This window comes from Aphelocoma coerulescens, assembly GCF_041296385.1.
Source record: "Aphelocoma coerulescens isolate FSJ_1873_10779 chromosome Z unlocalized genomic scaffold, UR_Acoe_1.0 ChrZ, whole genome shotgun sequence".
In the NCBI taxonomy this organism is placed as follows: Eukaryota; Metazoa; Chordata; class Aves; order Passeriformes; family Corvidae; genus Aphelocoma; species Aphelocoma coerulescens.
The window spans coordinates 61,388,685-61,414,032 of record NW_027184085.1 but is presented as its reverse complement, the minus strand read 5'-3'; the positions used below and the strand labels follow the sequence as shown (position 1 = coordinate 61,414,032).

The 25,348-nt window shown below is 38.1% G+C and overlaps 1 protein-coding gene across 6 annotated transcripts in view; it reads left to right on the top strand.

Annotated features, from left to right (window-relative positions):
• The window catches only part of CEMIP2 (cell migration inducing hyaluronidase 2), a 51,180-nt gene extending 26,138 nt beyond the window's left edge, over positions 1–25,042 (top strand). For all 6 annotated transcript variants that reach the window (XM_069000817.1, XM_069000814.1, XM_069000816.1 and 3 more), the window contains 18 exons: positions 304–473; positions 3,000–3,209; positions 3,617–3,822; positions 4,389–4,458; positions 7,524–7,652; positions 9,273–9,361; positions 11,240–11,371; positions 11,867–11,902; positions 12,584–12,739; positions 15,353–15,530; positions 16,019–16,234; positions 16,915–17,126; positions 17,656–17,841; positions 18,996–19,215; positions 19,819–19,917; positions 21,011–21,159; positions 21,868–21,974; positions 22,716–25,042. In XM_069000817.1, coding sequence (XP_068856918.1) covers positions 304–473; positions 3,000–3,209; positions 3,617–3,822; positions 4,389–4,458; positions 7,524–7,652; positions 9,273–9,361; positions 11,240–11,371; positions 11,867–11,902; positions 12,584–12,739; positions 15,353–15,530; positions 16,019–16,234; positions 16,915–17,126; positions 17,656–17,841; positions 18,996–19,215; positions 19,819–19,917; positions 21,011–21,159; positions 21,868–21,974; positions 22,716–22,912 — 2,762 coding nt within the window. In that variant the 3' untranslated portion in view covers positions 22,913–25,042. The remainder of the gene's footprint in view (positions 1–303; positions 474–2,999; positions 3,210–3,616; positions 3,823–4,388; positions 4,459–7,523; positions 7,653–9,272; positions 9,362–11,239; positions 11,372–11,866; positions 11,903–12,583; positions 12,740–15,352; positions 15,531–16,018; positions 16,235–16,914; positions 17,127–17,655; positions 17,842–18,995; positions 19,216–19,818; positions 19,918–21,010; positions 21,160–21,867; positions 21,975–22,715) is intronic.
• Positions 25,043–25,348: the final 306 nt, after the last annotated feature.

Here is a 25,348-nt window from a genome sequence, read left to right as displayed (position 1 = left end):
AAAGTTTGATACGTTGAATTAATTTCAACTCTTCTTTGGTTTTTTCCCCTTCTGTTCACAAACTATTTGATAGAAATTGAGATGCACTTGCAAATAAAATGCTGATATTTTTTGAGGATTAGTTTCTTATTAAAATGAAAAATACCATAAGAAAAGCTAAAAGGGAGCAGCATGTTAAGGACGAGGAACACATGGGTTTTGTTGCCGCAGTTACCTTGTTTATTTATATAAGTTGATTCTGGTTTTAATCAGTGGTGACTTTTTTCCTTTCTTTTTCCCCCCACTTCAAAACTTGTTGGACAGAAAACCCTCAGTTTCCTCATATAGGAGAAGTAATTGATGGAGTGGACATGAGAGCAGAAGTTGGAGTTCTTACAAGAAACATCCTAATAAAGGGGGAGACAGAAACTACCTGCTATCGTGAAAAGGAGTGTCAGTTCTTCAGTTATGATACATTTGGTGGACATATCAAGGTCTGAAAAACATTTTAAATTGACTTTCTGTCATATAAAGGCATATTAAGCACACAAAGATGAATGTTAAACTTCAAGGGATTCGAAAACTCACAGACTAACAATTCATTCAGTTGCTTTGTGTGGAAATGACTTTGTTCTCAGCTTTCCCCAAATTAGATTTAACTCCTCAAGACTTAGTCTGCAGAACGAAGGGGTATAATGCACAAACTGTTCTAGAAATGCCCAGCAGGTGTTGTAAAGTTGTATGGCAGGGATTAAACTGTACAAGTGACATCCATGCATGTGCATCCTACAACATTACAGAATAAAGCTTGATCTCCCTTGTATCTCTCTTCCTTCCTCTCACTGCCTTCCTGCTTCTCCAGGTGATGAGCATTGAATCCTAAAGATCTGTCTCGTCTGAGCTGAGCACTAGAGAGGCGTGGAAAAGGAAGAAACTGACTTGTAACATGGGTTTTTATATTTAGTTTCTTAAAAATCTGAAAGTACTAAGGTTATGTAAAGGAAACTGCTTCTAATTTATTGTTTATGAATATAAACTAAGCTGAGAGAAATTAGTGTTACAGTAACTAGTATTTAAAGTTGTGTTCACTTATATTTTTAGATGAAAGATTTGAACAGCAGTGCTTCACTGATGTTGAAGAAGTTTGAGGCCTCAAATTTTAATTGCAAATATATTTGTGCTCATTATGTGCTCATCACAGTTTAAATCTCTTTCTAATGTATTTGCATACAGATTTTAGTTTCGTAGTGGTGGACGTAAGAGTGGGAAAGAAAATAAGTCCTTGCCTACTATGTGGCAGCTTTTGTTTTGTGGAAGAAAGGAGGTGGACTCAAGGCACCTTTTATATTCATATAACGTAATGAAAGAAGATAATGACAAGTTGTGAATCTTGCAAAGTGTGACCTTGATTGCCACAAAAGTGTAGATACAGCAGACCTTCAGTTGGCTGGAAGGTAGAAAACAAAAATTTTGGCTCATCAAAGTTAAATTGTTCCCAGGAGACTGTTCTGAATAATGAGTATTTGCTGCCAAATCTAGACTTCAGCACAAAAATGAAAGCATTTTTGGCTTATGCTAATCTTACATGCTCAAGCAGAGGGATCCTTGACATTAAGAAATGTAATAGCTTTTGAACATCGTGGATTTCCTACTGTGTCACTAGAACAGTAGCCTAAAGGAGGGGGCTTAGTGGCAGTGAGGAGAGGCATTGGTTTGCTGTTTTGGTGCTCTTCAATACTAAGCTAGAGATGAGGGATGCCTGGTTTTGACCATCCCTCTTTATGTTAGGCATGCAAACCTTAAGAGTTCAATTAGAGGAGGAGGAAAAAAAATACTACTGATTTCCCTAGAGGACAAAGTACATATGAAGATTGGTATTTTTGATAAATACTTAGTATAGGTAAGTTAATGAAATGAAGTTACAAAAAAAAAAAAAGAAGTGAGGGTTTGTTTTGGTTCAGTTTCTGGTTTTTTTCTTTGTGTGATTTTTTTTTTTTTTCCTTATGTCAGCTTCTTGCAGTTTAACTGTTGCACTCGGTTTATGCTTTCATAGCAGGTTAGGTGGAAGAAAATGCTTTCTCTTTCCTGCGTTACTGGTACAACCCCATTATGATTTTACTTCATACACGGTAACTTTACTGTGAAGTTGTATGATTGTGAGGTAATTTCATATATATTCCTTAATAAAGATGTTTTTCTGGAGTGCTGTGCCCAGTTTGGGGTTCCCATTGCAACAAAAAAGTAGATGCACTGGGGTGTGTCCAGAAAAGGTGGTAGATGGCAGTATGTGGTGGTGAGTGACGGGGAGCTGAGAGGAGGGATCTTGTTGCTGTCTTCAGGTACTGGTGAGGGTTCAAAACAGCCACAGCAGTTCTTGGAGGTGCACGGTGATATGACAGGAGGCAATGGGACCAGGCTTAAAGAAGGCAAATAATGCTCACATACTGGGGAAATGAAAGGATAGAACCAATTGACATCATGAGCATCTCTGCGACTGGAGGTATTCTCTGAGCAGTGTGCAGAGCAGCTGTCTGATGAAGCTGACCCAGCACTGAGCTCTCAGCTGGAGTAGGTATCTCAACATGTTCCTTTGAGTCTGCATTATTCTGTGGTTTTTATCCAGCCAAGCCTGTACCAGGTGGACTGTGCTGGTGCAGCTTCATTACAGACACATCCAGATGTGAGTGACTTCTGTTTGGTTGTACCCTGTAAGAATATTTAACGTGCCACTTGGTAAAGACCAAGCAGTAAAGTGTGGCAATATGTCTGGTGAAAATTCCTCTGTTACAGCCACGTGGATATTTAAATTTTAAATTTATTTATGAAGGATGCAGTTTTTGTGAGGCATCTTGTAGAGCAATACAGTAGTGTTTGTTCTTACTTTTGTTATGTTGGCCTGTGACAACTGTGTACATCTAGCTCCTGTACATCTGGGGTAGATGATGTATTAACTTAAAATTTCCGTTGGTTAAAAAGCAAATAATTGGTTGTTCACTCGGGACTTCATTTTTTTTTTTAAGATTTTGAAGAATTTTACATCTGTTCATCTCTCCTATGTGGAATTGAAGCAAATGGGCCAGCAACAGATTGGAAGTTATCCTGTTCACTTTCACCTCTGTGGAGATGTGGATGAAAAAGGAGGATATACTTATAAAACTTATCTGGAAGGTCTTTCCATTCATCACTGTTTTTCCAGATGTGTGACTGTTCATGCAACTAATGGTTTGCTGGTAGGTGCAAGGAGAGCAAAACGTACTCTGTTGAAATAAATGTTATGAAGAGCATTTAGACACCAAAGTAATCCCATCCCTTCTGCAAATCCAAGGCTCAGCAATGGTTTTCTTACTTCAGTGAAAAAAAATAATTACTGCAAACAGTAATTTAACAGTTCTCACCATTCTGATTTTTCAGATTCTTACAGCAGCTAGCTGTAAGACAGCTGTAAGGCAGCTAAGCTCTCCAGACATAGCAGTGTGTTTGTAAGGGATAAATAAAACTATGTGCTTGAATCATCTGAGCTGCTGATACTGAAACTTCACTCTGCAGCTGTGCCAAGACAGTAAAACTAGATGGTATTTGTCAAATAAATCTCAGTAAGTGCTGTTACTACTGACATAATGAACTTGTATTTCTGCAGATAAAGGACACCATTGGCTATGACACACTAGGTCACTGTTTCTTCATAGAAGATGGCATTGAACAGAGGAATACTTTGTTCCACAACCTTGGGCTAGTCACAAAACCAGGCACTCTTCTACCTACGGACAGAAACAGCAGCATGTGTATTGGGATTAGGGATAAGGTATATGGAAGTTATGTTCCAGTGCCAGCCACAGACTGCATGTGAGTATGTCATGATGAAAAAGTAAAACCCAACCAGCGGCAGCAGTTAAACTGCTGGTGACCTCTTGACAAAATACAGATGGAAACATTTTTATCTATAATTTAATGAATGTGGTCCACATAGTATTGGTATTTTAAAAATAGTAATAAAAATTAGCATTTAGTCTTCAATAAAAGAAAAAAACTGGTTTGTAGGAATTGTTGTTTTGTATGATACTTGGGGCCTTAAAAGTCTATTGAACATTTTCACTGCTGCATAAATGTATGCATATTCCCAAGCTATTGCCACTATTTTTTCTGACTACCACTTATTTCTTGTGAAAGCTTCTTAAAACAGTTTATCATTGTATGGGATATCTGCATGACATTAAGTACAATGCTGTGCACTGAACTAAAAAAAGGGCAATTTTGACTTCTAGATGTGGGAGGTTTTGTGATTTTTATTTTGAATGTGAAGTAGTTACTTCATCAGTTTAGCTTTTTCTGATGTGCTTATGAAAAAGGGGAGATATTTCTGTTGGGGCTAGAGGTTTTCTGTAGTAACTTGTTTCTGAATAATATTTCAGGGCCGTTTCAACATTCTGGATTTCTCATCCCAACAATCATCTTATAAATAATGCAGCAGCAGGCTCACAGGTGAGGCGTGTGGGTGTAATTCATGACAAACTGCTCATGTTACTGGCATTTGTAAAATCTGTAACATTTACTGCCAGATATACATATATTTTTCTTTTTTTATATATGAACTTTTTTATCTTTGGCAGTGTATTGGCATTGAAAGTGCAGGATGTGTCTAGATGTGCATTTAAGAGATGCCAGAAATCTTCATTGTCGGTGGAACAGAGGATATCTGAGGAGATCTCTTCTTCTTTGTAGTTAATAGACCTTACAGTAGTATCGATGCGTTATGTAGAAATCCTTTTATTTTCACAGAACTGGTGCATTTCATACTGAGTCTTCTGTGTTTTCTGTAGGTTGTCATGAGTTTAGTGACAGCTCTGCAAGAGCTGCAGTCAGTGGAATGAAAAATGACTACAAAAAGGTGTTCATTGTTTAAGAAACAGCTAAAACACTTCTTTTGTTTCAACGGTTACTCAGTTGTTTCCACCCAGTGACTGCTGATACGGTTTTGCTTGTTCTGAACATTGTATTACTTCAAGTATCTTGCCATAGCTGCCTGTGAAGTAAAGCTCTGTACATGTAGTGGAGGAGGGGACTGGAGTCTGTTCGATACTGGGTGAGAGGCTGAGATATGTAAGGTTTTTAACTGGGTTTTTCCAAAGACATCAGTCAGAATAGAAAACAGGAAATGTTGGTTGTTGTTGTTGCAAAGGCTCCAATGTTGGAAGAATATGAGGCTGTGTGTTCTTAGCCACAGATAACATTTATCTCTAACAGATAACATTTATATAAATAGGTAATTTATTTATTAACAGATAACTGTTATTAATAAATAGAATATCAAAATACTTAACTGAGTTGAAATAACTGGAGTATTAAAAAAAACTAGAAAATTTTATTCTGCTTTTTGTGTGGTCTAACTTTTGTCGCTTTTATTGTTGTGGGTTTGTTTCTGTCTGTTTGTTTTGACAAACTTTGCTATTTGACTGTTTGCCACTAGGAAGGATTTGGATGCACCTACCAAATTAAACTAGTTCTTTTCTGGCCAGCAGAATGTCCTTCTATTTCGCCTGCTTTATGTAATATACCTAGTTTAGGCATTGCCTAAAATTAAAGGCTACGGCTAAGTTAAACAGCTTCTTTGATCTGGTGCTTAAGTCCTGCAAGGTCTTTTTCTGCCTATTTAGCTTATCCCAGTAGATGTCCCAATGTGGTCCAAGCCTATACAGGAACGTAGCACTCATGTCATACAGGGCCACGGCACTGGTAGCCTTGGTTGTGCCAGACTATGAAAGTCGTGCTGGTCACACGCCGCGAGGCGTGGATTCGTGACGCGTCAATATAACACCAGCTGACGCAATACCGATTGTGACTCGGGTGGACAGGCCACCCTTACTTGACCCGGAGAAGGTGCATATACATGTGGGTACGCTCATAAAATAGCAGGATGTGCCTGACAGGAGCAAAAAAACTGAAAAAACTTTTGTCTGTTGCAAAGTTTAGCCGCTCTGATATACCTCCCTTGCATGGATGTAAACTCATTAGGATAAAGGGACCACAGCTTACTGTGTTGCAAAAACAGTATAATTCAACTGTGTTCATACAAACTCTGCACTATAGAGCTTTTGCTGGTATAAACTAGAGCAATGCACAACAAAATAATTCCATTCCTCCCCCAGGTCCTTTATTATGCAGTTAAGCATATTGTAAGGCTGTATAGGCAATAGATGTTTCTTTTGTTTTTGTGCATATGAGGCAATAGATGTTTCTTTTGTTTTTGTGCATATGAGAGAAGAGAAAAAACAACCCCTTTTTCATATTTCTGAATGCTTGCAGATGCTTAACAAGCTTTTAAGTTTGTCTAAGTCTATTTTTCAAGCATCAGGGGGTGTTTTGGATAAAATTAACTTGAGGCTGCCAAGCACAGAGCTGTACTTAATTATATGTGAGGTAAGATTTTGGTATTTTTATTAATGGAACATCCATATTTGCTTTGTAATGGTTATTCACCAGAAACGTCAGTGCATCATCATTACACACTGGGATGGGAACGTTACTGTAAAGTAGATTTTCCAGCACTGCCTGGAAAATTAGTATATTCTTGGAATGAAATGCATGAAATCTTTTAAGCCAGGGTGAATTGGCTTTATCCATGTTTCTTGAAAAGGTTGATGACTGTTTCTCATGAGAGGGAGCACTCAGTGTGTCTTTAGCTACCATTTAACCCTTTAGTGTGCCTTGTGGGGCGATTTTTTTTTTTTTTTTTTAAGGGCACGCAGCCTGTGGTCAGGCACAGTTTTTCATGTCTGTAGGTGTCTGCTGTGCAGGTGTTGTCTTGTCTTGAGAACACAGATGTATGGGTGTAATTCATGACAAACTGCTCATGTCACTGAAAGGGACATTTTGTGGGTCTCATTTAGCAGATAAAGCTAGCTTCTTTAAGAGCAGAGATATTAAAGTATGGAAAATGAACAGAGACTAAAATTATTACTGCATGTTATTGGCACAGTGCCCCGAACTGGCCATATTTCTTGGTGTGCTTTTGTTCTGTCTTCTGAAAGCTCTTGTGGGTTTTTTTGGCTGTGCCATTTAAATTTTCATGGGAACAAGGATGAACCAACCTTAACAGACTGGAACAATAAGGAGAGGAGGAATTATTTTGAGTATCTTACTGTGAATAATATTATCTACTAGTAAAGGAAAATCTAGTGAGTGGGATGGCATAACTGAAATACAAAAGTTACATTAACTTGGACACTTTTCTGCTTTGAAATACTAGATATGTGGTGTTAAAGGGCTTCACTGAGAAGCAAAACACTTTTTAGTTCATGTTGTCCACTAGAATACTGCCTTATTTGCAAAATCCCACTTTTTCACTGATTAAATAGTTGTTTGGAGACTTTATTTTAAAAATATATATTCCACTGGGTGCACTTCTATTGGGCTATGTTTTTATTTGCTTCTTTACTGAAAATATCCAAGTTCAACTTATTGTATACTTTTTCTGTGCATAGATGTATCAACACCAATAGTAGTATCAGAATCACTTACAAGTAATATTATTCTCTCCTCACTTGCAGGATGCTGGAATATGGTATTTGTTCCACAGGGTTGCTACCGGAGATTCTCATAGTTTAGCCATTGAAACCAAATCAGAGCTTACACCTCTAGGAATCTTCTATAACAACAGGGTTCATTCTAATTTTAAGGTAATGTAATATGTTATTCAAAAAAAAAGTGAAGTTTTTATTTCTCAGTATTCTATATTGGAACTTGTCTGTTTGCATTTTAAGCTGATTAGGAGATAGAGTTTGTGCTGTGTTCGAACTGTACTGTAGAACAATTTATAATCAGTGTGGGTGTATTTTCTAGTTGCATTTTGAGTATTTGCTGTTTCAGATCCTTTTAAGATACAAACAACTAAAATCAATTAATACTCCTAATAAAATACTTTTTCTCTGAAGTAGCATTTCAGATGCTATTCTTTATAGCTTTGTTTCCTACTCCGAAGAAAGCTGATCCTTGAAGAATCAAAGTTTATTATAGTAAGGATTCATCTAATAGCTTGCTACAGTAGCTCCAACTTCTTTTTCTGAGTCTCCAGTGTATAGTAACTCAGGTGTTTGCACATGGTGACGCAGTCTCTGGCTAGAGATTAAGCTTCAATATTGCCTTCAGGAGCTCAGTTATTTGCAACAGTTATCTTATGGAGTTCTCGGCCTACAGTCATTGAGGAGTGTTTTGCTATGAATTTCAAACCTTTTCCACATCTCAGCTAAAGTTTCACTTCAGCTGAAGTCCTTAAAGTATTTCATTTGGAATCTAGCTGCTGTGTGTATATATAAATACAATGACATTTACAAAGCTACCTAACTGTAAATAAATACTTATTTGTGGTTGGTTGCTGCAGGAGTCTCATAGTTTAATGAAACCTCATAGAATCATTATTGGATTTTTTTTTTTGCCAAGTGGAACTGATGTGGCTTGACAGTTGGTTGTCTGGGATACCAAGAAGTGATGCAATGTTTTATGGAAGCTGTGTTAACAGTGTGTTTGGGACTCTTGGGCATTTTTTTCAGGTTGGAATTAAAACATACTGAATAGGGAAGTGCATTGTGAAGAAAAGAGTTTCAGCTAGTATCATCTTTAAACAAGGGTAGGAGTTTGTCTGCTAAAACTCCGTGTTGAAAGAGAACTCCACCAGCAGGTCTGAGAATCTGCTTGTGTATAAGACTCAATTATAATCATAATTTGGATCAGAGGTGAAAGTAGTGTAGGTATTTGTATATAATTCAGGTAAAAGAGCACAAATGCTTCCTCATGCTATTATTTTCTCAAGTAATTTATTTCATACTGGATTATTGAGTTTCAAGCTTGTGACTGCTTGGACCAGAATAATCTTTAGTATTAAAGGTAAAGTGAAATACAAAGGCTTTTTCACAGTGGGTTTTGGGTTTTCCTTTATTTATTTATTTTCATTTATGAGAATAATTTGATTTCGCCACAAGATTGGCTTCCAGATTTTCCAGAACAGCATCTGGTAATAAATGGAAAACCTTAAATAGATGTTGTGAAAGAAATTAGAAGTGAACTTTGATCATTTTCTTTTTTTTTCCTTTATCACAGATAATTCCTTTCCTTTTAGCACAGATGTGTTTATTATATTAATCAGCTAGTTTTCCCTTAGACAATATGCCAATTAAAGCCAAACTGAAAGATCTAAGAGTTTCTAACATGTGTATGGAATGCAAAGCTTAAATTTTAAAAATTCCATGTTTACTCTGTCTTTAGTTTTGGATAGTATGAATTTTTTTCCTTGCTTATTTCAGGCTGGTTTGTTCATTGATAAGGGTGTTAAAACAACTAATGCTAGTGCTGATGATCCCAGAGAATATCTTTCTTTGGACAACAATGCAAGGTAAAGGATATTTTCTTTCAAATGAGTGAAAAATGACAAAGTTTTGAGACTGCTCTTACACTCAAATGGGGAAAAACCCTTTTAAAACAATAAAATAATTTATAAATTATACCCAAATTGTAAGTTCATATATGTTCTTTTCCCTCATTTATTCATCTGTTTTGGAAACAACAGAGATGGTGTCTCTTAAAGGATTTGGGTTTCTTCTGAGCTTTTGCTCAGGATGGTTTTCATCCTCTTAGAAGACATTGTTTTAAACATGCTCTACTGTCATGCTTAAAATGTTTTCTGGAATTCCTGCTAATAGGAAAAGGATCCTTTAAAACATGATCTTCTGATTTATGACTCAGTTTTAGCTAATGGTTAGAAAAAGGCTTCAGTAATCCATCCACTTGCCTTTCCTACTGCTGAACGTTTCTGCCTTTCCTTCTAGACTTGGAAGTCATAGCTCTGTGGTACAGTTCTACTGGAGGCTCTTTGCAGAGGTGGTACAATCAGCCACATTTTCTTTAGTTTACAAAGTGAGAGAAAGTAATGGAAAGTCTAGGAAAGTTCCAGGTTATAGTGTGCCTGGTTAGTCTTGTCCTGAGCTTCAAATAAAATAGCCTGGGATAGTGGTTAAATGAAAGCATTGGATAACTCTATCTGTCAATATTTTATTGTGTCAACTAAGCATTAGCACTGAAAATATTGGTCATAGGATTATCTTTATTTTCAATTGACCTGTGTTTAGGACAAGGACAGTTAAGTGACTGCTGCAGATGGAAAGAGGAAAGTTCCAAATTTTGATGATACTCAATACTTCATAATTTGGAAATGAACCTGTAGTTCTGTGTTTTGACAAAAAGCCCATATAACCCTTGTGGTTTACCTCAGTCATTACAGGTAGTCAAGAGGAACTTGAGAGGGTCAAAATGCCCTCTGAGAGCCTGTAGTGTGTTGAGGATGCAAGAAACTCGGTGCATGAAATGGGGTTGTGTTTCACAGCAGAAGGAAAAGGAATGAGGCACTGCATAACTATGTGAGGCCCCTAATCATTGTACATGGAACCAGACTGGAGGGGTTTAAGTGTTAATTGAGAAGACTGAGACTATCAAAACCTAATATTTACCTGTTTCCCCTTTCTCCCTTGGATAGGGAGGGGACAGATCCAAATCTGAACAAAAACATTTTAGATGATTGGGGTAGCAGACATCTTTACCCACTCAAAATGCTTGTTTGCAATTTTTTTAAATGTATTACTTTTTTCTCTGGGGTCTTGGGGAAAATGAAGTGAAAATGTCACCAATTCTTAATCAGATTGTTTCTTCCTACTATGTAAACTAGATTGCAGTCATAATTTACTGTACAAGACCATCTTTGTAGCAATGCAATTAAAAAAAAAGTCTCAGGCATGCCTAAAGAGGAAGCACTCCTGTATGTCAGAAGAGTTTGAAACATTTGAAGAACCAGTTATACAAATGTCCAGACTGTGCTTGCATAACTAATGTCAGCCCTGTGTGTCCCTCCAAGGAGCTTTTAATTCCCTTCATCAAACTTCTACATTAATGCTTCAGTACAAGTGGGAAGGGCAAAAAGAAAAATGGGATAAAGGGAGGCTAAAGGCAGCTAAAGAAACTTAGGGAGACTGAGCAAGAGCCTGTGAGAGTTACTGGAAAAGAGAAGTTTCACGTTCCTGCTTCATTATATCCCAAAGACTAGTAATTTTCTAGTAATAGAGAGCCAGACCTGTACCTGATTTTAGCTTCTTTCATTCTAGACATGAAACAGAGTGGAATTTGCCCATCAGATGTGTTTATCTTTCAGGCTTACTCAGAGCAACATATATGGCACATGTAAAATAAAAAATTTCTTGTACTGAGTGTTTATCTCTCCCAGGTTTCGACCTCATCAAGATGCAGACCCTGAAAAGCCCCGAGTTGCTGCCCTGATTGACAGATTAATCTCTTTCAAAAACAATGATCATGGGGCCTGGGTCAGGGGAGGGGATATCCTCATTCAAAACTCTGGGTAGGTATTCGGAAGCAAACTGCTGCATGCTGTTAAGTTTTCCCCAAAGCTTTGTTTATGAAAGGACATTAGAACAGGATTGTAGGAGGGGGTTGATGGTTAACTTGAGGAACTTCTCAATATCATGACCAGCTTTCATACCATCCTATTACTTCAAATAAGTTTATATGTGATTAGATGAGAACCTGCCTTAAACAGCAAAAAAACAACTGTAGTAAAAAGAAGCCTAAGAATTGGTAGAGACAGTCAGTTCAGACTGGGATTTCCGTTGTTTCGCTGAAGCTCTCAAGTCCTGCTTAAAATGTGTAGAAAATTATTTAATTACTTAACAATTAATTACAACAGTGCTTTTAGAAAAGTTAAGTGTGTGGTGGTTGTAAGTTCCATTAATAGAAAAATTCAAGCTTTTTTCAATGCATAGCAGGATGTGCTCTTATATTAGCCAATTGTAGGATAATTCAGAAGAAACAATTGATGCTTTGGGCTCTCTTGTAGGTTTGCAGACAATGGAATAGGTTTGACATTTGCTAGGTGAGTACTTTGTTAATAATTTCTGTGTTTCCTTGCTTAGAAGCTTAGAAAATCTACATGTATTTATTCAAATTAATAGAAATACTTTCATAAGGCTGCAGTTTCGGTTTGGGGCCAGGTTGTATTTCCAGTCATGCAGATGATGTTATAGAGGCTGTAAACTGGCACAGCTGCCGAAGTTTCCACTTCAGTTCAACCTGTGCTTGGCTTACACCACAGTTTGCTGCCTCTTTACCAGAAAGGCTGTATTTATCCAGGTATTCTTGGTAGTGCATGATTCCTTGGGCAGTATTTTATTTTCCAGCTGAAAGTGAGTAATGGAAAAGAAAGGGGGTGAGCATTTAGCCTTTTTCTAATGAAAAATATCAAGTAACTTAGGTAGTGAGCTAAAATTGCTGCTATTTAGATTATGACAAACTGGTTCTAAGATTGCAAAAGTGGGCTGTAAATAAAAAAGTGCTGCACTACAAAGGGAGTTAGAAATTTTAATGTTTGGCTCTGCTGAACATTTCAAGGAGTTAGCCTCTATTAATGTTAATGATTAAATCTTATTTGTGTATTGTACGTGAAGTCTATACTGCTTTGCTTGAGGAGGACTGTTAGAGAAGTAAAAGTAGCCTTGGTATTATCATCTGCTGAAGAGTTGTGGCTAAAGACTTATCTCTGATGTTGCTTTGATAGTGATGGGAGCTTCCCAAATGATGAAGGTGCCAGCCAGGAGGTATCAGAGTCTCTGTTCATAGGGGAGAGCAAGAATTATGGGTTTCAAGGTGGACAAAATAAATATGTGGGAACTGGAGGAATAGACAACAAGACACGCACTCTGCCTAGAAATCGGTAAGTATGTCATGAATGAAGGGAGTAGAAATACAAGAAATACTCTCTGTATCAGATGTAAAGACTCTTCATGGTTGAGCTGTGAGAGATTAAGACTCCATTGAAAGTGATGCTATCTTTTTTTTTAATGCTATGTGTGCAGCTGTGTCACTCTCACCTTTTTGCTGAGGCAGGTTCCCACAGGTTACTATTCTGTAGCAATTTAAATTATCCTACTTAAATGAAACCTTAGTCTTAAAAGATATTTGGGTCTGGAAGAGAGCTTTCAGGTAAAAGAATTTCAAAGGTCAGTTTGGGACTATAGACTGCAATCTGTCTGTGACAAATCACAGTTTGTGACCATGATCCTTCCCATTTCTCTTTGACTTACACTGATGCTTGTTTAACATAGTACCAAGTCCTACTCCTGCCACAGGATACGGAAGAAGACTGTTTTGGTTTAAGCCTAGCTGGAAATTGAGCCTCATGCAGCCACTCCCCTTTCCCCACCTCCACAGGTGAGAAAGACAAAAGGCAGAGATCTCGAGCTGAGATAAGAACAGTTTACTGGAAACAATGAGGTTAAGGAAATGAAGAGAAATAGCAACAATATTAATAGCAAAAGTATACAGAAGGAAGGTGCTTTATGTATAAAAAAAATGCTTACCACTCAACCTGGCACTGGGTGGCCCCCCAAGACAAGGAACAAAATGGCCAACAGACCATCAGCACCCAACACATTTCTCCCAGTGGACAAAGTGTTACTCCACTGCTTCCCTGGAAAAGGAGCACCCTCCCTTGAGGAAATGAGAGAGAGAGTCCTTTTCCCCCCACCTCCTCTTCTTGCCATGATGTAACATGGTATCAAGTAGTGCAGTGTCTTGGCCGTGCCCACATGGCTCCAAGCTCTGGCCCCTCACATCCTTGGCCAAGTGGGACAAAGGGTGAAGTGGGCCCAGGGCACCCTAGCTTTTTGCTGTTCAGACATTTCAAGGGGAGAAGTTAATGTGGTGGTGATATGAGATATTCAGTCTTGTTGAGTGGAATCACAGAACCACTGAGGTTGGAAGAGGCCTCTGGAGGTCATCTTGTCCAAATCCCCTGTTCAAGAAATGTCACCTAGCGCTCATGTTCCAAAACCATATTCAAGTGTTTTTACTGTATCTTCAAGGATGGATTCTCCACAACTTCCCTGGGCAACTTGTGCCAGTGCTCAGTCACCCTCTCAGTGAAAAAGTTTCTCCTGATGTTTAGCAGGGACCTCCTGTGTTTCATCTTGTGCCTATTGCTCCTGGTCTTGTCACTGGGAATAGCCTGGCTCCATCTTCTTGGCACCCTCCCTTCAGATGATACTATACATTGAGATTCCTGCCTGAGCCTTTTCTGCTCCCAGTTGAACATGTCTCCAAGTGTTTCTTCCCATGAGAGATGCTCCTGGGACTTAATTGTCTTTATGGCCCTTTGCTGCACTCTCCAGTATCTCCATATCTGCCTTGTACTGGGGACAACCACTCTAGCTGTTGCTTCACCAATGCTGAAAAAAATGGTATCACTCCCCTGAATTTGCTGGTAACACTTCTCACAGTGCAGCCATGGATACCTTTTGCCTCTTTGTGGCAAAGGCACGTTGTTTGGCTTATGGTTAATTTGGTTTCCGCTAGGACCTGTAGGTCGTTTTCACTGGCACAAAGGGTTGTTGCTCCCAATGTGCAAGGCCTTGCATTTCCCCATGTTAAACTTCATGAGGTTCCCATCTGCCCATTTCTCCAGCCTGTCAGGGTCTGTCTGGATGTTGGCACAACCCTCTGGTGCATCAGTTGCTTCTCTCAGTTTTGTGCCCTCTGCAAACTTGGCCCACAGACTATACTTGGCCTAATCATTCAGATCACTAGTGAAGGTAATGAACAAGACTGGACTCAGTATTGACCCCTGGGATACCTCACCAGTTACTGGTCTCCAAGGAGACTGTGCCATCACCTTCTGGGCCCAGCTATTTGTTCTCTCATCCAGCCCATACTTCATGAGGATCGTATGGGACACGGTGTCAAAAGTCTTACTGCAGTTTTGGTACACCGTGTCTACTGCTCTCCCCTCAAGCTACCAGGCCAGTCATTTCATCACAGAAGTTTATCAGCTTCTCCTTGGTGAATCCATGCTGATTATTCCTGATGACTTTCCAGTCCTTCAGGTACATGTAAATGATTTCTAGGATTAGCTGCTCCATAATCTTCCTGGGGGTCAAGCTAAGCCTTACCAGCCTGCCATTCTCTGGGTGTTACTTCCTCAAGTTAGAAGTGATGTTTGCTTTCCTCCAGTCTACAGTCACTTCCAGTTGCTGTGATCAATCAAAGAGTAGGTGGTATTACTTTTCTGCTGTATTTCTCATATTGGAAAAGGGGCACATTTGCGAATGGCCAGTGATATCTCTGCTAACAGGAAAATTTAAGAGTGGGGGATTTTTTGACTCATTAGAGAAGCGCAGAAGCCATATTTCCTTTACTAAAATCTATCTGCGAGTCGTTCTCTAATTGTTGCTTTCTTGATTTCTCTGCGAGGAAATGTATTTGACACAGATTCAAGCGTATCATGCGTTTTGTTACAGGATGGTATAAATATATTTGCTTGCATCAACAGGACATTTCCAATCAGAGGCTTTCAGATTTATGATGGACCTATTCACCTTACCAAGTGCACATTCAAAAACTTTGTGCCAACTCCAGATAGATTTACCAGTGCAGTTGGATTCTTGATGAAAAATCCATGGCAGATGACTCCAAAAAATAACATTTCTCTTGTGAAGTTTGGTCCAAACGTAAGTTTATTACAAGTTTCCCTTAAGTCTTGTAAATGGTTTTCTTTTCTTGTATTTAACATACACAGACAAGAGCTGTAGGTCATCCTTTCTATGCATACCTACTCCAGAGTTTATCTCCTGGCTGGAGTTCACCCAGAGTGTATCCTTTGTCTCCTGAGCAAAAAACCAGTACAAAGAGAGATGTAGGATATGTTACAATAAATGATTCATGGCTTGCGGTAAAGCTGAAAGGAAATTTTTGTAAAGTTTGGTACATCCTTAGTAATTAATTTTCCGCAGTAAATATTAACACTGTTCAGAAGCAAGAGCTAGCCTGAGCCTATTACCTGAGCCATGACCCAGCATGTCTGTTTTGCAAGATTCTGCTATCTTTGCCTTGAAGTTTTTAATCAGCTTTGTCAAATTTCTGTTTTTCTGCAAAGGTACAAACGTTAGTCTGTGTTTCACCTGGGGAAAAAAATAAAAAATTTTACTGTTGTTGTCAGGTTTCTTTGAAAGCCTTCTTTGGAAAGCCTGGTCCCTGGTTTGAAGAAGGCGATCTGGATGGTGACAAGAACTCAATATTTCATGATCTAGATGGTTCAGTGACTGACTACAGGGATACCTATGTGGGCCGAATGGATAATTACTTGATTCAACACCCCAAATGCATTAATATCACAGAATGGAGTGGAGTGGTTTGCAGTGGGAACTATGCACAGGCTAGTACTTTTGGCTTTGTTTGGGGCAAATCTATAATATGAACTCTTTGTGGAGTCAGGTAGTGTAAGAAATAGAGAATTAGCTGTCTGCAGATTTCAAAATTTTTTGACTTTTAAAAATGCTTTTATTAATATTACACTTTTCAGCCAGTTGTGTATGTATCATGCTTCCTCTCAGCAGACTGAGGGTACAGTATTAGATGCTGCAAGATAAAAATAAACATGTATGTTTGCCAAGAGTTCTGTGTTGCAGCTGTATCTGCTAAAACATTTTTGCATGGAAGGTGTCTTCTTCCACTCCAGTTCTGTCTGGTTTTTTTTCACGGAGTGGATTTTAAGGGGTTTGGTTTGTTGTTTTGTTTCCTGGAGCGGTTGAATACCACCTTCTGAATACAAGTCTTACAGGCTTGATTCCCATTCTGGTTCCTGTTCTGTGTGGCCAAATATCATAGCTGATTCTCTTTTTTCTCCTACATACCTTTTTTGGTCTGTAAAATGGGAAAAATCTATTATAGTTTTTTAGATAGGACTTTTATTCAGGAGAGATCTGTGTACTACATAACTCAGAACATCAAATTGCAGCATTTTGGTTAATAATGTACTGACTGTGCTTCACTATTTCATTTTCTTTTGCAAAGAGACCAAATCTACCTCTTGTCACCCTCTTTAATATCATGTAGGTTTACGTCCAAACCTGGAATGGACAGAATCTTTCCATGACTATCGTCCGAGATGAGTATCCAGGCAATCCCATGGTTCTTCGAGGTATTAATCAGAGAGCAGCTGCCTTTCAGCAATACCAGCCAGTAGTGATGCTCCAAAAGGGCTATACAATACATTGGAATGGAAAAGCTCCAAATGTCACGTATCTATATCTCATTAACTTCAACAAGTATGTTTACTTTCTTTCGTGGCTTTGATCCATAAGGCAGTACTGAAGTTATGTCCTACAGAATTACTGTGCATGAGTTTGCAGCCATCTGGAAGACCAGAGCTTGGGTTTGGGATTTTTTTTCATAATTACAAATACTAAAGTATGAAAAGTAATTACAGATACTGAGTATGAATAGACCTGCGCCTGAAGTTAAACACTTGTCCAGTACGTTGTCTTTAAGCAAACACCTTTGGAGAAGAAAATGTACAAATAGTAAAGTTTGCAGAATTGCAGTTGAATAGTTTATCATACCTGATTTTGTTGGCAGATAAACTTATTAAATATTTCTGAAGTATATAATCAAATATATCCTGAGAGAATCAGAGTTACGAAAGCGTTTAATGAAAGTCTGTGCAGATTCAATCATCTGGTTGGGGATTTAGGAGCTTTTTGTGTTCCTGTTTCTTTTTCTTGGAGCGATCTCTTTGCTCTGTATTGACACCTAAACTGTTCGTACAAGGACTCATGCCTTTTATTTTGGTTTTAGGAACGACTGGATTCGTGTTGGTCTTTGTTACCAACCAAAGACAGATTTTCTTATAGTATTGGAAGCCTTTCAAAGGCGGTCATCTGCTCTGTCAAGCAAGGTGGAGCGCTACACACCTGTATCTTCAATGGTGGAGCTTGAAAAGAATCGATCAGACAAGAGGTTTTACTTTGACAACAGTACTGGGTAACTCTTGTAATTTGACTCTACTGGAAGATGTTGTTTAACCTTGAAATGTCCAGTTTTATAATGTTAAAAGTAGCTGGTTGAGACACCTGCATAAGAGGAAAGCTGTTGAGAAGGACCCCAAAACCCTTTGGAAGAATGTTTATGTGTCTTTAAATCTCCAAAGTACTGTGGTTGTCATTGAAATACTTTTCAAGCGCACCACAGTTGCCAAAGATATTTCCTACCTTATGTCTGGGGAAAATATAGTATCTGGTGTGCTGCAGAGCAGTGCCTTTTAGGATTTAATTTCTTAGTCTTCAGAGAAAATGTGTATTTTCTTGTTAAACTGAAAATTCTAAAAATTTCCGAGAAACTTTATCTTCTGACATTTAAAAATTATATTTCTGAAAATCCTAATCTGTTTTCAGCTGTCTCAAAAGAATTCAAAAGTCCTAGTCTCTCTTTCCAAAGTACTTCTGACAGAGGCCACTAAGATCCTTCTGAGAGGTTTCAGAGAAAGTCAACTTTCAATAAGTCCTGTGTACATCACTTGTGTGTTTTGCAAGCGTTGCTTCTAAATTTATAATTTGTTCTCTTATTTATTTTGTTCCATTACCTGCTGCTGTGCCTGTCTGTAATAAATACTCGAATGTTTTGAACAGACATTTATATTGCTTTGTGTAAGAGCTGCTCTGATAACAGTCTAATATGTAATAGAAGAACTACCAGTCTTCTGTGAACATTATTGAACACAACACCCTAAATTGCATTTCCAGGCATTTGAAGCAGCACAACTGTATTCTTCAGTGCTGCTGGGTGAAACTGAGTATTTCTGCTGCGTGTCTGCAAAGATCTGTGATCAAAGAAAAAATTCATGCTCTGCAATTCAGTTTTTGTTTCCTGCAAACCACTGATCCGAGGACTGGTTCTTCTCTGCAAAGCATCTGCATTTATATTGATGTGTCCTTTAATTGTGGGGAATTTTAGATAAGTCATTAGAGATTTCCTAACTCTAGTAAACTGTTAATACTTTGAAACATTTAGATAGTAGTGCAGAAGTGAAAACTGTGGTTTCTCTGCTTCTGAAAATCATGAACTACAGCTGTTAAGATTGAATATAAATGTCTTTATTTCGCCAGTTAATTTATATTATTTTTCCCCTTTCTGTGTAGATTACTGTTTTTATTTCTTCAAGCCAAATATAATAGGGATGGTCACAGTTATTGCTCATCTCAGGGATGTGAAAGGATCAAGATTGTGACCAAAGATTCATCAAAACGGATAAGTAATTGCATGGCAAAAGCTTACCCAAAGTACTACCAAGTACCAACCGTCATAAAGCAGATGCCAGAAAAAACTACTGTATCATGTACAAAATGTGGCACAACTCAGGTAAAATAAACAGAAACTTTCATGAACTGTTAAATTTGTGATGCTGTCTACTCAATTCAATCCAAATTTCAGTCTTTCAGCACAGAATACTGCACTTAGCAATTTGCAGTGGTTAATCTTGCTTAATTTAATCTTTAGTTAATTTGCTTGTTAATCTTCTTGGACTCCTTGAAGGCTTGAGGTCCTTTCTGTAGCACAAAGGTTTCAGGGGGTTTTTTCTTCTTTTGTTCAACTCTTGCTCCAAGTCTACGGAAAAGGGACGTAGGTGGATTGGTGTCTTGCACTGCAGTGTTGTCTGTGCTACATGGAGAGCTTTGCTGCAGAGATCTACATGGCCAGCCTTCTTTCTGTTTGGATCTTTGCTTATTAGCATGAACTTTAAACTATTGCAGCTATACAAACTTGAGAAAAATATTGAAATTACGGGATGAAATAGGTTGCACTATGTATCATTATATTTATTAGGATTACTAGCACCATAAATAGTGCTGCTGACAAATGGATACATTTGCTTTGGAGCACAGGCTGTCTGTTGTAAACTGGCATGATAAAGTGTTGAAGAAACATCAGTATGTGTACTTAACTTTTTTGTTTGATATCCAGATGGCATTCACCAGTGATCCTCACAAAAACTACCTCCTTGTGCAGATTAATTCATCTGATGAAAAAGAGTCAAGCAAAGGTCAGCAAGCATTTATATATGTAAGTATTCTTTATGGTTTTCTTCTTAAATATCACTACAGCAGTTTTTATTATAACAGTTGTACAGCTCTACATAATGCAGACCTCAGTTTTCTTCACTTGAATGAAAAGATTGGTTCATTGTTTAAAAAACAAAGTCAAAAAGCTGGTGTTTCAACATTGGAAAGTGAGGCTTCAAAGCTCCATTTTTATATTTGAATCCTACCTGCTGAAGAGAAAAATGTTCCCTTCAGAGTTTAAAATGTTCAGTTTCATGTTTAAATCTGTGTTGGTATACAGTTATGGCTGGTTTTGGAAATAAACAGAACACATAACCAATTTGTTAGTTAAATCCATTTGATTGAAATTGTCCTTGTGCAAACAGATTAGCAACTTAATGGGATGGGTCACACAAGCCATTAAGCTTTGCTAAAGTCCTCTACGTGGCTATTACTAAAGGATCAGATTTCTGTATTTGTTCTGATGTGGCCCAAATAAACCCAGTGATGTGATACTGTATAAAAAGTAGTTTAGTTCACTTTTCCATTCAGATGCCGAAGTAGACTTGCACATGATGGTGAAATAACATTTGCAGACACCCTCACACCACAGAGCTTGGTCTGCACATGCCTCACGTTCTGCAGTGTCACTGATGGCCTGACTGAACCTTCAGTTATCATGACACCATGAGCAGGTTAACCTTTGCAGCTGCAAACTTCTCCAGGAATATCCAAAGCAGTAAGAGCACTCAGTAGGAAGAGACTGGGCTGGAGCTAGTCTGCTGCAGGGATCAATTAACTGTATTATTGTCAAAGGCGTTCAGTATCTGAATTTTAGCTTCCCAAAGCAGGAGCAATGACTGAGGCAGGTAGTAAGTCAGCTGGAAGGTGCAATATTCCTATAGAAGCTACAGACTTAAGACTCCCATGCAATTTCTGAAGTCCCATTAAGCAGTCTCCTTTCAAAGGGGAAATTGAAGAGATGGTAAGGAGAAGCAAGTATTTTTAAGGAAATTACTGTGTCTAAACTAGGATAAGATTAACACTGAGTGCAGTAGAATTGCTGTTTGCTTCATATTAACTTCCTTTTCTCTCTCTTTTTTCTTCATATTCAGGTCAATGATACCATGTTTTCCTTCAAAGATAATGGAATACTTACTGTTGTGGTGGATGCCTGCACTGGCACAGTGTTAGGAAACAAATTATTTTCTGGAGTAGACATTAGGCATGTAGATGGATATTTAAAATCTGGAATTCCACAAAGGTATGTGCAATGATCATTCATTTCCAGTATGTCCTGCAGGCTGTAGCTCTGCTCTCTGACAAGGATTTAGATAATGGTACACGAGCACTGAAAGTGAACAAAACACATGTCTAAGTTGAGGCAAAAGGAGAAACATAGGGGCAATTTATTGGATAGTTTAGCCTTATTTAAGAAAATTAAGCAGATTTTTCACACTTAAAATTTTATGGTGTTGCCTATCTTTTTTCTCAAAAATAATTTCCTTTAAGAAAACATCATGTAATAACAGTCCTTTGCTTAGAACAAGAATTAACTTTTTGTTTAATAAGGACACTGTCAAGGACTACGTGAAAGATGATATACTATTCTCTCCCTGTAGGGAGAAAATTCTTCAATCGCTAAATAAAGATAGAAAGTTAAAAAAAAATCAGAAAATCAGAAAAAAATCAGCACTTTAAATTTCTAATTTTGCATCAATATCTAAACTTGATTTTTTTGATTCAAAATATTAGACAGTGTTTAAATAACGCTTTCCAATGATTCTGAAGTTAAAGCCAGTTTAAAACTAAGAAATTCTAAGTACTGCTTTCAGAAAGGGTTGACTGTTTCCATGTCATAAGTACTCGTAAGGAATTGGACTACAAGGGCAGCTAGCTGTAAAGGCATGTAGCAGAATATTAAAAAAATGTGTTTGTAACAAGTGCTGTGTCTTTACTGTTCCTGTTGCAGGTCTATCATTTTGCTGAGCACAAGAGGTGATGTAGCAATTCCTAATAATTTAGCAGAAGCCTTAATGTCCCTGGGGACGGTGAAACCACCTTACCTTCAGAGCAATGGTTGGTGGAAATGTTGCACATTTCTTCAGCAGCACCTTGGTCTTTGTGTTGGCGTGTGGGTTTCTCATGGGGTGTGTGAGAAGGATGCAGCTGGTAGTGGGTGGTTGACAGTTTGCGCTGGTGTGGCTGCTGTATGTCAGCTCTTGTTGAGCGAGGAGGTGGGCAGCTCTTCAGCAGATGGGGCAGAAAACCCCTTTACCCCATTGTGTGAAGCTTGTTGCAAACGGAGAAGTAACGAGCAGTTCTTTGTGCCTATGGATCACACAAAAAGAGTCCCAGGCTTTTTTTCCTAAAGCCTGTATGTTGTGCCTCAGTCAGGAAAATCTATTTTTAAGCAATATCCTGTGCCTTCCTTGTATTTCCTGTTCTAAAAATACTTGAAGCTAGAAATGAGAAGCTATTGGTATTTTGAGGGATTATGAGTTTATTGGTCAGATGGGATACCTCTCATCTGTTTAGAGTGATGGCACAAGTTGTGTCTGAGAAAGCAGGTTTTATAACTGTCCAGTTAGCTAGCTGTGTTTTCAAATTAAGATTTCAGGGAATTTAATACTAAATATTGAAAAAGGAAATTGCAAAGCATTATTTCCATGTGAGGTGCATGTGAAGCTGAGTGTGAATTAATGTCCTGAACAATGTGGGGGAAGGAATTTCGGAGGAGTATGCCTTTTCCTACCTAGCCAGTCCTGTATTGTGCTGCAGTGAGCTTGGTTTGGTAATGCTGAGCTGTTTTTGTCACAGGAAGCTTGGCTTTTCTGGGCTTCAGAGGAAACATTAAGCCATCCTGGATTAAGCTGTTGACCAGTCCTGCTGGGCATGGGCTCGTTCAGATAGAGAAGTACATCCCTTTGCAACTGGAAGAGTATGGCTGTGCCAGAGCAATCAAAAGCCGTCGGAAAGACCTTGAGCTTCTGAAGAAGGCTACACGATCTCATTAAAGACTAAGATGTACATAAAATCTGGGGAAAAAATGTGAACTAACTTATTTTTTAATTTATGGCATTTTAAACTATATTGTTATCCAAGTAAATCATGTTGTTGTCTGACAGATGTTTGCCAGCATTGACTGCTTGAATGCCAATCTGTGCACCTTCTAGTTGTACAAAATATTAAAGAATTTATTAGTATTTGTATAAATAGGTTTCAGAGATTTTTCAGATGTTTGTATTTACTGTAAACAAGTTCCTTCTGTTTAATACTCCTTTTATATGTAAGAGGGTATTCATAAGAGCCTTAAGTTTTTAATAACAGGTGTTTGAGTGCGTTATGGGTTACTTGAAAGATTAACATCAATGCCTTCATAAACAGCTTGAATTGGTCATTATAGCTTGTGCATTTTTCCCTCAGCTGTTTGGGTGTTTCCTTAGGAGTTTATTTATCAGTCAGCCTGGTTACATTCTCAGTCTGCTTTCTTGTGTTAAAACCCAATTTCCCCTATGCATGCAGCTAACTCAAGGGATTTTAACTTCAGTAAAAATTTTTGCTTTCCTGTGTGAAAGATGGAGGGAGGAATTCAAAGATCCAGCCTGGGGCTGGGTGAGGATTGTGTACCATTCAGCAGAGTTTTACAAGCCTATGTGTACAAGCATGGCATGCAGAGCAGGAAATTACTACTCTTCTTTAGGATCACTGTTTATTATTCCCTCTAAATATACAGGTATGTCTGTAAGAGTTGCTTTAATAAACAGTCTAGAAATTAAGGCTGCAGTCTTGAGTACAGCTTGACTTCAGCTTAGTCTTTTAAAGCTTTTACCCAGAAGGGCAAAGCTGAATTACTGTTATTCTCAATTTGTTAGGAAATTAAGCTTCTACTCTTGAGTGGTGTTTTTTTTTTTGTTTGGGTTTTTTTTGTTGGTGTTTTTGTTTCTTTGTTTGTTTTGGGAGGGTGTAGGTTTTTCTTTAATTATTTTTAAGGCTATCTCAGCTATAACTTCTAAGTAAATGGAAAGTGCTCTCAGTTCATTCAGTCATACCTTCTGCCTTAACTTTGATTCTTTTAGTATACTCATGTTGTTAATTCCTATTGACTTTATATTAGGTCCGTTTGATTTCATCTGGTTTTGTTGCAATTATTTGGCTCTTTCTGCCAATAGTGTGAAAATCATTCAGAACAGCAGCACAGCTGCCCTTTTTCAGGATCCTCATCTTTTAAATTAAGTTTCAGGGACTGTAAAGATGCATTTCATAATAGGGAACAGTAGGTGCCATAGGGCTAAAATGTAACCCTCGTTCTAATAAAACTGACATATTTCCTTCTTCTTGTATATGTTCTCATTCATTCAAGCTGGTATAATGTGTCCACCATTCAGAGATGCTTTGTGCTTTGATTTCAAAATAGAGTGGCTGTTGGAAATTAACTATATGCCTTCTTCTCCAAAGATGTTGAGAAACTGTGGGGATTTTTTTTTGTGCTTTAAAGGAGAGGAGGCACAGTATCAAACGTATTACTCTGTTCAATTAAAATATGCTACCTCAGTGCTACAGTTGAACTGCCTGATCTAGTGTAGTTTTCTAAGTAGAGGAGGGAGGGGTAAGGAGTAAGACACAAGAGTTGAAGTTAGCAAATAGATGACCGATTATTATTTTTATTGTAAAACCAAGCCAAATGGATGATTGTGTATTTTGCAGTTGTTCTGATGCACAGTTCTCTTGTAATGTTTTAAAAAAAAAGTCATTTTGTTAGGGGAAGCTGTGATAAATCTTTAAAACTAGATGTAATGTTTGGTGGTGTAAAGCAGGGCAGTGTGATTTAAATGCTCTTGAGTGCAGTAGTGATAGTGTTTGGGGATTAAAATGGCTTTAAGGCTTCCTCTATTCTGTGGGTTATACTCAGCAGAGAAACAGTGATGAGATAGTGACCCTCAGGCTTGTGAAGTTGGCCGTTATTTATGATATTCTGCTGTTCTAAGCGTCTTGTAAAAATTGTCCTTGGAAGTGTCAAGGGTGTTCTGATGTAGGGCTTACTGATGAACAATTGGACCTGAAGTTAAAGTGTTTGTCTTATGTGTAAATTTAAACACTTGATAAATAGCATAAATAAATTTTGTACATCTGACAAGGCAATAAAATCTTGAGTGTCTTCTGTTTTTGTATCAAGTAATTTTATAATGTGTGCTGTGTGAATAATGCGAACTACCTTATTTCAAACACCAGTTTACTTGTGAAGTTTGGGGAGGATAAACCTACTCTTCATTCAGAGACAAGTTAGCAACACTGGAAAGGAGACACTGATGGTGACTGAAGTTATGGGCTTATCTTGAAAGTCAGGTATCTCAAAGCCTGTCTGAGTCTAGAGCCATTTCAGCTCGGGGGAGCCAGGCGTGCGGCATTGTTACTGACTCAGGGGCATCCTGTCCATGTCTTTAACTACCTGG